The 12843-nt window shown below is 36.6% G+C and overlaps 1 protein-coding gene across 1 annotated transcript; it reads right to left on the reverse strand.

Moving 5' to 3' along the window:
• Nucleotides 1-546: 546 nt before the first annotated feature.
• CGGBP1 (CGG triplet repeat binding protein 1) lies at nt 547-12804 on the reverse strand. Its single transcript, XM_081953336.1, has 2 exons — nt 12672-12804; nt 547-4931 (listed from the first exon to the last, which is right to left on the reverse strand). Exon 2 carries the CDS (start codon nt 4913-4915, stop codon nt 4418-4420), a length of 498 nt encoding a protein of 165 aa, XP_081809462.1. The 5' UTR covers nt 4916-4931; nt 12672-12804; the 3' UTR covers nt 547-4417.
• Between the last annotated feature and the right edge of the window lie 39 nt (nt 12805-12843).

A 12843-nucleotide genomic window follows, 5' to 3' on the forward strand; every position in this document is an offset into this window, starting at 1 on the left:
CACGAACCGGTAGCGGAAATCATGGTTGGCCCATGTACAGCATTCCATTTAGGCCTTTTTCGCTAAAAGCACATGCGCGGAAGGCTGTGCGCATGCACGGAGGTGGCATGTGCGAGCGAAGAAAAAGTGTGTGCATGCTCACATTTGCGAACCGGTAGGGAAGTTAGTACCACCCCGGGCTACATGTAAGGAAATCCGTGTTCATGCCTACTTCTTTTTGAGGCTCCCAATCTGCCTCAGACCAATCACTAACTCTCAGTCTAATATTATAAAAATAAAACTTGCAGAGCACTGGGATGGAAAAAATCCATACATATTCCCCTGAACTATTTTTTGAAGGAAGAGCAGTTTTAAAATGCAATTCAGGGTAGTGTCATTATATTCAATAATTTGACAACTTTTTCCTCATGTAACGAAGCAAAGCAATTAATTATACTAAGACATTCATTCTTAGTATAAAGAGCAAAAAGCAACAGAAGAGAGGAAAAAAATATCATTAGTACGTTGATGCTTCTGAATATAATATTCCTTCAAGCGGTCTTTGCTTTAAAATGTTTTATTCTGTAAAGTTAACACAGAGCATTAAAAATATAAAGACAATGAATGCTCAACATGCATGAGCAAACCAAAAAACCAACCAAACAAAAGAAAAATCAACCTAGCAGCAAATTCAAAGATAGAATAGTAAAAAAGGGTAGCAAGGTTATCAATACAATATGCATCTATAAATTAAATGCAATTATTACATTATAATTATATTCCTTATTTTGTTCAAAGGAAAAAAAAATGTTACCAGAGAGACACAGAATTAAGAATTTAGCAATTAAATTTTGTATGGTTGCAATCAATTAACTCTTAAAAACGTAAGTGTTAAAATCTTGGATGTTGTTGTAAGAACATTCCTTAGCTAGAAAAAGAAATACTTTATATAATAAACTAGACTGATTTTTTTCAATCCAGTATTAGGATTAAAAATTGGCATTAGAAATTAGTTTTTTTTAAAACAAGATAATCAGATAGGCATCAAATATTTGAAGTCCAATTCAGAATAGTTCCATATGGAAGGAAGCTCATCTAAATTTATTGCAGCTTAATTCTCATTGGCTATACTTAAATTCTATTGAAATTAATGTGAAAAGCAAACAATGACCAAGATCCATTGATCTTCGGGGAGTAAAGCTAAATCTATATTCAACAGACCATTATTAGTATCTTTATTCGCCCATTCAGGATATTTTGAATCTGATGTTTATATCCAACATTGATTATGAAATTGCTTCATTCAATATATTTTCAAAAACCCTAACATTTGTCTTTCCCACGCAGATGTGCACATATGCACCCACTTCAGTTCTAAGAAAACCTGAATACAAGTTTGTCTTGAACACATATTAGAGTGAACCACCATAAATACTGAGTTGCCATTTATAGCCTTATGCCTAAAAATTACATTTATGTAGCCTGATTTTATGCAATTTATTTAGAAGCACGTTTTACAGAAAATCCAAAACAAGTTACTTTCAAGTACTCAAGTAGAAGACTGCAGCCTTGGCTTTTTCTGTCCATATAGTTGCTCAGTAAATCGGTTTTAACAATATTGTATTATCTTGGCTGGATAGCATTACTGATTTCCTTGTTCACTGTATATGCACAAATTTTATTAAAATAATAAAAGCAGGAGCCTTGTTTGCTCCTCTGGATCTCATTTGCACATTTAAAATTGTGATTTTTTAAAAAAAGTGTAAGATATGTGGACTACTGTTCTGTACGTTAGCTGGAACAGTGAAAAGAAAACATACAAACAAACACAAAAGGCTTGTGCTGATATGTCCTTCTTAATGTACAAGATGGCAAATGGAAGTAGCGATGTAGCAGAATGATATAATCTTATGAAATTTAAAACATGTATTTTCCATTGCATTACATACAGGGCCTCCACTCTGTTACTAACCTTCATACAAAACAGGCTTATGAATGAGGCAGACAAGAAATACACATCTATTGATGATAATGCATTACAGTCCCCTATTTAAACTAACACACAAATTTCATTATATAAGCAAAGAAAAATCTCTACAAAAGTAAATATCAGTTAAGTCTGCAAAACAAAAACAAAATCCTATATATTGTTTAGATAGCACTCTTTTAGATAAAAATTGTGACATTTTCCTAATTTTAATTTATTATAGCGAGCTTAGTTTGTAGGAAGAGGCACTCATCTAATCCTAAATTTTACGATGACAAGGCCTGTTTATAAAATTGAAATGCACTTCTGCAAATTAATATAGTTATGGACTATATTAAAAAATTAAAACTCAACAAGTATGGTAGTCTTAGGAATTCAAAAAATACCACTAGCAGGCCTTGTTTATGCTGCCATATGACTTATGCACGCTAGCACTTTGTTACGGAAATTGTGCTTCAGGTATAGGTAATTAAATTAAGGCTTACTAATGTTTAGCTAAGGAAGAACAATCTCATTTCCCCCCAAGCTTTGATGGATAATTTGAAGCAATTTTACATTTTTGCAAAATTTAGAGTAACTTGACAAGAAATAAAAAAGCACAAACCGTAGAAAAGGAAATGTTTTTTTTGTGAAGAAAGCTAGAAGCTTCTCCAAAATTAGAAGAAACTTTAGGCGATATTCAGACTTAATAATACTTACAAACAAAACTATTGAAATTAAAGGATAAAAAATTAATGATGACTTATTAATGACTCATTCCACAGAAAGACTCTTTCTGGGGTTTACTCTTACAAAAAAAGATCTGCTCAATTTTTGTACACAAATCTGTCAATTAAAGATGAAAGTCGCAATTTTTAATATGCCAAGCAGTTCCTTGGAAAAAGTCAGAGAACAATTTGTATAAGCACCAGACTTTAATAAACCAAGTAGAGCTTAGACCTTTATTAATTTTAAGCTTTGTTATGAATTTGATGGACATTTCAAATGTGCAACAGTGTAGCAGCCTAGCTTCCTGTCTATCAATTTGAATTCAAAGAAAGATAAATATGCAAGACTAAGACAATAATGCATGATCTAATTCAAATAGGATCTCAATAATGAAAAGTTCCCTTGTATTTTCCCTCACTGGAATGGAGCTTGCATTTCACTGTAGTACTTGTAAGCATACCAGTCATAAGAAACTGCTCGCTTCTTTTGCTAATTTATTATAAAGTAAAGTGTTAATTAACTGGGGCATGATCTTAAGGAACATTAACTTTTTAAAAACAAAATTTAGCAGATATTATATAATAATTTAAATCATTAGGCTTTAAGCACTATTTAAATTAACCATGCTTAACTTGGGCAAAATTATACCTTGCAGCTAAGTAACACATGAAGAACATTTTAATCAAGAGTTAAATTATCAATAATCATATGCTCCCAGCATAGAATTTCAAACAAGAAAAGGAAACATGTATTTAAGTAAAGGTTATCAGCAAATCTGTTTCACACATGTATTTACACAGATCCAAACTGAAGCAATGTTCAAACATTCAGTATTAAATATTCAAATGGATTAAAAATATTCAGGACAATTCTATTTCCTAATTTTAAGAAATAGAAACAGCATGTCAGAAAATAACATTTGAGAGAGGCGTTATTTGCAAACCCCCTCCATTGATAAGAAACTGCTTATACTATATAATGCTGTTCTCGGAGCCTATGACTTCTTCTGATTAATTATAGTATTATTAAAACCTTGCAAAACCATTCTTTACTCCTGCCAAGTGCCTAATACATTTTTTCTTTCAGGAAGTCCATTTATATCCAAACAGAGGTCCATGGAAATAAAAATCTAAATGCAGGTACTTTGCTTTACCTTCAATGTAAAGTGCATTGGCACTTAGGTGGGTTTTGCAAGAGTGAATTACTTTACACTGTATGGAATTACAGAGAATCAAACAAAAAAGCAAGCTTTGAATAGCCGTTTGCACAGCAGAACTGAGACAACTCCACTGGAAATCAAAGTTCAAGAATACTGCAAAAATTCTAAATACAGTTAAAATGAAGATAAATTTATACAAAGAACATGGGCCTAATAAATAAGACACATATAAGACACCTTTAGTACTAAAGCCCTAAATTAAACACTTGGGGGGTAACCATAACTAATTTGTTCACTTACAAATATACTGTAAAAGAAACAATGGAAGTTTTCTACGGTATTAAGGACTGGGATTACAAACTAAGCAATATGGCACCTACTTACCACTTCCTGCCCGCCCTCCCCCCTCAAAATTCAGCAACCTCTTATTCTAGCCATCAACTCTTGGTTGAACACCATTGCATTCCGAGACAGATTGTCATTTTACAATACAAAACCTATTGCAGGTGCATGAATATAAAAATAAACCACATCACTGCTATGCAATTGTAATACTTGACACCTAGAACCACGTGGCTTTCCTCTCAGTGTTCTTCAGATTTAATAAGCTGATTTGTAAACCCGTCAGACAAGTAGATTTTCCTCAACTGGTCAGCCTTGGGTATGGAGTTCCCATTCTTCACATGGCGAGAGAGAAATGCTCGTACAGCGGGGTGATCAGCCTTCTCAAGGGGAATGCTAGCTTCCAGAAACATTTTTACAAAGTCCTGGACTACACTGGGTTTCTCTGTCTGGGTTGCGCTGTTGCACTGCAGAGAGGCAGTCAGGGTCCGTGGTTTCTTTCTGACACTTTGCTCTTCAAACTCTCCCTTACGTTTGGTGTGTGTTTTGGATTTGAGATGATCATTGATTGCAGACTTGCGGACATGATTCAGGACTACATTGCAAAAACTGCAATAGAGTTTCCCCCCGTCTTCATACAGTTCACTGCCAAATTCAGTCACACGATCCTGAGGGGTGACATATAAAGCAGTCTTTGAACGGCTCCGGGAAGGAGGTGGCTTTACATCAAATCGTTCCATTGCTGCTTTTAATAAACTGGGGGGAAAAAGAGAGAGAGAGAGAAAGTGCGTGGTTTTGCATTTATATTCAATTTGTACAATAGAATTTAGTCATAGTCATGTGAAATAGTAAGTCCACCCTCTTTGAGTTCTATGGTTTGACGTATTATAATAAAAATCATCTGGCCTTAGCAGTTCTTAAAAGTAGATAAATACAACTATAGATGAACACCACATGACATACAACAGCAACACCATGTCATCATTTATTTTGTAAAAAGAAAGCCAAAATGGAGAAGCCATGTGTGAAAAACTAAGTACACCTTGTGATTTCATAGCTTGCAGAACCACCTTCAGCAGTCATAACTTGAGGTAAATGTTTTCCGTATGATTTTATCAGTCTCTCACATCGTTGTGGAAGAATTTTGGCCCATTCTACTTTACAACATTGCTTCAGTTCATTAAAGTTTGTGATCATTGGTTTATGCACAGATCTCTTGAGGTCCCGCCATAGCATTTCAATAGGGTTGAGGTCTGGACTTTGACTGGGCCATTGCAACATCTTGATTCTTTTCTTTTTCAGCCATTCGGATTTGCTGGTGTGCTTGGGATCATTGTCTTGTTACATGACACAAGGTTGGCCAAGCTTTAGCTAACAATCAGATGGCCTCACATTTGACTCTAGAATATTTTGGTATATAGAAGAGTTCATGATCGACTCAATGACTACGAGGTGCCCTGGTCCTGTGGCTGCAAAACACACTCAAATCATTACCCCTGCACCACTGTGTTTGATGGTTGGTATGAGATAATACAATACAATCCAATAGTAGAGTTGGAAGGGACCTTAGAGGTCTTCTAGTCCAACCCCCTGCCTAGGCAGGAAACCCTATACCGTTTCAGACAAATAGCTATCCAACATCTTCTTAAAGACTTCCAGTGTTGGGGCATTCACAACTTCTGGAGGCAAGCTTTTCCACTGATTAATTGTTCTAACTGTCAGGAAATTTCTCCTCAGTTCTAAGTTGCTTCTCTCCTTGATTAGTTTCCACCAATTGCTTCTTGTTCTACCCTCAGGTACCCTCAGGTGCCTTGGAGAATAGTTTGACTTTCTCTTCTTTGTGGCAACCCCTGAGATATGGGAACAATGCTATCATGTCTCCCCTAGTCCTTCTTTCTCTTAAGCTAAACATACCCAGTTCCTGCAACCGTTCTTCATATGTTTTAGTCTCCAGTCCCCTAATCATCTTTGTTGCTCTTCTCTGCACTCTTTCTAGAGTCTCCACATCTTTTTTACATCGTGGCGACCAGAACTGAATGCAGTATTCCAAGTGTGGCCTTACCAAGGCATTATAAAGTGGTATTAACACTTCACGTGATCTTGATTCTATCCCTCTGTTGATGCAGCCTAGAACTGTGTTGGCTTTTTTGGCAGCTGCTGCACACTGCTGGCTCATATTTAAATGGTTGTCCACTAGGACTCCAAGATCCCTTTCAGATGCTTGTGCTGATATGCTATGTTTGGTTATTGACAAACATGGCACTGTGCATTAAGGCCAAACACCTCCACTTTTATCTTGTCTGTCCAAAGGACAGTATTCCAGAAGTCTAGTGATTAGTTCATATGCAATTTTGCAAAACGCTGCCATGTTCTTTTTAGAGAAAAGAGGCTTTCTCCTGGCAACCCTTGCATACAAAACATTTCATCTGTTTTTAATTGTACTGTCATGAAATTTAACATTTAACATGCTGTGAAGTCTGAGATGTAACTTGGATTTTTCGCATTTTCTCTGAGCATTGCACAATCTGACTTTGGGATGAAATTGCTGGGATGTCCACTCCTGGGAAGATCAGCAACTATCTTGAATGCTTTCCACTTGTGAGTAATCTTCCCCACTATAGAATGATGGACTTTAAATTGTTTGGTAATGGCCTTATAACTCTTCCCAGTATGATGGGCAGCAACAATTGCTTCTCTAAGATCATTGCTGATGTCTTTACTCTTTGGCATTAACACACACTACAATGCTGGAGACCAGAAAACTCTAAAACATTGGCTTTTATAGAGGTAATCACACCTGCTGATGATCAATTGATCAAAGCCCTTGATTAGCAGCACCTGGCTGCTACTTAGTCTCTTCATACATATAAGGGTGTAAGGGTGTACTTTTCCAATTTGGCTTTCTTTTTGTAAAATAAATGATGACATAGTGTAATATGTCATGCATTGTCCATCTGCGGTTGTATTTACCTACTTTTCGGAACTGCTAAGGACCAGATGGTTTTTATTATCTCTTGATAGATGAAGGTGTACTTTTTTCTTCACATGACTGTATACTATAACTGATGCTTCAACCAAAGTACAGATAATACATATTGATACCATTTCCTGTGATGAAACAAACAGAATATTAAAAAAAGGACAACACACAGCAAAACAAAAGGATTGCTTTTAACTACTTTGCTTCAGATATGTACAGTTTCTTATTGCCTCCTCTTTTGTGTTTGTATTTTCTATTTATTGATGTGTTTTTATTTGACTGTACACCGCCCCGAGTCCCTTTGGGGAGAGGGGGCGGTATAAAAATCTAAATAAAAGTAAAAAGTAAAGTAATTGCTAAAGTAAGGTATTTCAGAAATATTGTTTTGTCCTTGTGTAGACAGATCCATTCTTCCTTGATGGAGGAAACTATTTTCTAGTGGAGCTTTCCTATTGAAGACGTAAATTTTACAATTTAACTCTGCAGATTGCAGAAAGGAAGGGGAATTGGTGAAAGTTGCCTTCTCCCTCAATTTGCAAGTTCAGTGAGTTCCACTGTATTTAAAGACTCAACCCATTATTTAGTATGCTGTACGTATGTACTACATGTGCACATGAGTTCTCTATTGGATCTTTTAAAATCATGGACAACCAAAATATTTCATTTCAACCCTTACTTGAAATGCAAGAATACAGAGCTTGAATATTTCATGGTATAATATGAATACTATCAAAATACTCATAGAACTGCCACGCAAAATATTTTTCTTACCTGATACAGATCAAAACATATTTTGTACACAACTATGTGAAACTAGTTTTTATTTTTAAACAGCTTGTAGATCAACCATTTTAATCACAAAAAAATTACTTGACTGGCACCTTCCCTAATTGGTCAGGAAGCACATATCTTTAAAGCCTGTCATGTCTACTATCATTGGATTTCTTGGTTTTCTTGGGAGAAGAAGTTTTTTCCCCCAAAGATCATATAAGCACAAATGGCTTAGATGTTCTAGAGTTCTTTATCCTCAAAAGACATTTCTGTTCAGAAACAGAATACAAATAAATCCTAACAGAGAGGTTATTATTGTACTGTGCTGACATCTAGTAAAGATGTGAAGCCTAGAAAAATTAAGATGAATAGGGGTCTTTTTCTTACTGTTTTGTCCTTATGTTTCACAGAATTTATTGAGAAGCTTTTTTTTTTTTTTGCAATTGTGTGTATGTTGTTTTAGAAATCACATTTATTATATTAAAACAAAAGATAAAAGATCCCCACTGAAGAAACCTTGGAGGAAGAGCACACCTATTCTGGACAAACATGAAAGCGTGACAAAGTGTTGAAAAAGGAGTCTTCATACAGTATCAGCTTAAGTCCACTCAGCTGTCAGATCAAATTTCAGCCTCATAGTAAAATACCAAGCAGACATTTTTGACTGCTTTGAAAACCTAACTCACTCTTCTTTTTTTGGAAAATTAGTACTAGAAATTCACCGCAGCTCAAACATTGTCAGATTACCTTCTGATTTATTACATAATTGTTGCTGTCAATTAAAAAAAAATACTTTTATGAGCTAGAATTCTAGCATGTTTTCCACAGAATCACCATCACTAAATTTTGTTACCTATAAAATTAATGGAATATTTCAACATTTTATTTTATAAACTATCTATATCTTAAATTGTTAACTTCAAATTAAAATATTTAATGATTTGGGTTTAAATGGCCCAGACAAAAAACTAGTTTAAAAATTATTGTATTAATGGAACAATTTTGTTTGTTGAAAACCTTGCCAAAAGGGAAGAGAGGTTAACTGATGAATTAGGAAGGTTGAAACAATGTGCCTTTCTAGTAGTAGTGGAGATCTCTAAAGTCTTATACTGATTCTTGATCCATTAGCAGCTGCATGTCCAACTAACATAGACCACCAACAAAGGTGCTTTAATAATATTATGATAATATTAAGAAGGAAAAAATCATGCCCAAAGTGAATATGTATTTTAATTTCTAGTTTCTCAATAGCAGTGCATACTTGCCAAATTTTAGAGATAATCTAATTTTCCTAATGAACTTTTTATGGCTAGCTTTTAGGCAGGAATCAGAGAAGATAAGCTCTTCATAGCTCAATTAGTTTAGTGTAGGTATTTAAAAAATGCATTTTAGTACACCTAAAGTGATTTAAGAAAGTTCAGAATAGTTAACTATGCAGAAGCTGTTATCATTTCTGGTATTTATTATAAAATTTGTGATCATAAACTTGAAACAACTGAAACCACCTGAAGATTGTGTATCTGTCTCATCTCTTCCTGAATTTTGAAGAACTTTTTTCTAGAATGCAACCACTGTGGCAATATCAACTATAGATAAATATGATATTAATCTAATCATTTATTTTTCCTGGCAGTCCCTAATTTAAATTTGAGGTCAATTTTTTTTATACCACTCCCATTTTCTTTCCCTATCTCTTCCCCATCTCTTTGTAGATGCTTGAAAACCATATTTTCTACATTTGATGTGTTAATTACTTGATATTTGGGGAATATATGCTTAATACAAATACATAATCTCTTACAAATTAAAGCATGCTTCTATTTAAACTTTGTGATTTGATAAATCAGATTTTGTAGCAAAACAACACAAAACTGGACCATTAAAAAAAAACACCATGGTAAAGAAGTTACTTGATCTGTGGAAAGTATAAGGTTCTCTGATGATTGAGGATATGTTTTTTCATTAATGGTCATTCAACCTGAGGGTATATTTTGTTGTCAGTTAAAATCAGGAAGATTAGGGGTACCCAACCAATGGCGTCCAAGCACTTGGAGGACAGTCTCTCCAAAATCTGTGTTTTTTTAATGTAACAAAGGAGAAAATTTATTAAATGCATGGATATTAATTATGCAAATTACCTAAAACAATTTAATTTTAAAGTGAAAAACCAAACTTTGTCACACTTCTTCTAGGTTTTGCAGTATATACTTTGATAGCCCAAACTCTTATTCCCAAAATGTAACAAATCTGTTTTATACATTTTCAAGAATGATATTCTAGAATGGTATACAATGTTTATGCTACAATGTGCACAAGATCAATTATAATGTGTAAAATTTATTTCACCTGTGAGGCATAAAAAGACTATTTTAACTTGGTGTATGATTGCACTGGTGGATCCCACATTTGGCTGGCTAGAATGAGCTATACTTCAGATAGGATTCATTCAACTTTCTTTTGAATTAAAATTGAGTCCTCTGTGCAGTTATGTTCCAAGCTTTATCAACATCCCTACCTGCAAAGTATGTGAATTGTGGCTAAAGGTGAACTATGGTTTAAGCAAACACAAGTGGAAGTCCTATAAGCTTTACTACCCAACATGATACACTCAAGAACAGCAAAAGTAGGATCAGTAGGAAACCGTTTTTCTCGGTTTGTGTATTTGACAATAACACAGCTTCTTGTTTGAACAGTGGGGGATAATAACAATTTTTATTTTGCAATATATGAGTAACAATAAGGACTGCGTCCCAAAATTAATCTTGGGCTAGAAACAATTAGTGGCATCTAGTGAAATAAACTATTGGCATTTAATTTTGGTCACAAAATAAAGGTGGATACTCTAGAAAGAGTGCAGAGAAGAGCAATAAAGATGATTAGGGGACTAAAAGCTAAAACATAAGAACAATTTCAGGAACTGGGTATGTCTAGTTACTAGGGGTGATGTTATAGCAGTGTTCCAGTATCTAAAGGACTGCCACAAAGAAGAGGTGTTCAACCTATTCTCCAAAGCACCTGAAGGCAGGACAAGAAACAACAGATGGAAAATAATCAAGGAGAGAAGCAACCTAGAACTAAGGAGAAATTTCCTGACAATTAGAACAATTAATCAGTGGAACGACTTGCCTCCAGAAGTTTGTGAATGCTCCAACACCTGAGGTTTTTAAGAAGAGATTGAACAACCATTTGTCTGAGATGGTGTAGGGTTTCCTGCTTGAGCAAGGGGTTGGTCTAGAAAGCCTCCAAGGTCCCTTCCAACTCTTATTCTTTCTTCTGTTATGTAACATTAATATTGATAATCAAATTATTATTAATAATCTGAAATTCAGTATTGCAGATTCAGAACACATACTCAAGCATATTTGCTCAGAAGTTAAGTGGGGCTCTCTTGAATGGCTCTTATACTTAGTAAGAGCATTCAGAGATGCAGTCCTATGCACATTCCCTTGGGCAGAAGTAAAATTGAAGACAGTGGGATTACTTGCCAGAATACATACCTATTCTGTCCCACACTGTTATCTACCGGGAACGATCTCAGAATTGCATCTCTACTTTTCCTGTATATTTAAGGGACGGCCAACAAAAGTGTGTATAGTCAAGGCTATGGTTTTCCCAGTTGTAATGTATGACTGTGAAAGTTGGACCATAAGAAAGGCTAAGTGCCAAAGAGTTGAGGCCTTTGAACTATGGTGCTGGAGAAGACTCCTGCAAGTCCCTTGGGCTGCAAGGCAATCAAACTGGTCAGTCCTAGAGAAGATCAACCCTGACTGCTCTTTGCTCCTGAAGATGAAACTCAAATACTTTGGCCACCAAAGAGAAGGAAGGACTCACTGGAGAAGAGCCTAATGCTGGGAAAGATGGAGGGCAAAAGAAAAAGGGGATGACAGAGAATGAGGTGGCTGGATGGAGTCACTGAAGCAGTCCGTGTGAGTTTAAATGGACTCCAGAGGAAGGTAGAGGACAGGAAGGCCTGGAGCAGTGGTTCTCAACCGGTGGGTCACGACCCTTTGGGGGGTCGAACGACCCTTTCACAGGGGTCAGCTAGACCATTGGAAAACACATATTTTCAAAAAAGAAATGGAAAACATAAAATATTTTTATGGTTGGGGGTCACCACAACATGAAGAACTGTATTAAAGGGTCGTGGCATTAGGAAGGTTGAGACCCACTGGCCTGGAGGAACCTTGTCCATGGGGTCGATGGGTCAGACACGACTTCGCAACTAACAACAAAAAACAAAAACCCCAAACCTTCGGCTATTCTAAAACCAGATGAATCCTTTCCCATGTACTTTCAAGGTGGCAAACTTATCCCCCACCCCAATCCCAATGTCTCTATAAACCCTGATCAGCTGTACAGTTGGCTGGCTCAGAAATGCTCATTATATTCACAGAAAACGTCCCTCTTACCAGGCGCAACCCCTTTCAAGCTGTGTCCCCAGCAGACACTCTGCCGTCCCTCCCCTCCTTTCAAAGGAGAGCCCTCTCCATCGACTCTGCAAGGCTTTTTTTCTCCATCACCTGAAATTTTCTGAGCCCGCTCCCCCTTTCTGACATTCCTCCCAACCCCTCTCTCTCCCCCAACTGAGTCTCCTTCCCTCCCCATCAATCTCGTTCCACACAACCGAGACTCGTATTTCTTCCCCGCCTGGGGGAATGCGGTGGGTGGAGGGGGGGAGAAGAGAAGGTGGGTTACAGTGCTGCACTTGATGCAACGAAAAACGTCTCTCTCCGACTCGTCCTTACCGATCCTGACAGCGCGGAGTTCGGCTCCCACATTGACCGAGACCAAACCTCCGATCTGCTCCCGTGCTTGCCCCCCCAAAAAACTCCGCGATGGCGTGGGTCAGACTTGGCGGAGCCGCCTGCCAGACAGACAGGCAGACGGAGACGCGCGCAGGGAGGGGGGGGCGCGACG

This window comes from Natrix helvetica (assembly GCF_964273705.1).
Source record: "Natrix helvetica genome assembly, chromosome: 4".
Classification (NCBI taxonomy): Eukaryota; Metazoa; Chordata; class Lepidosauria; order Squamata; family Natricidae; genus Natrix; species Natrix helvetica.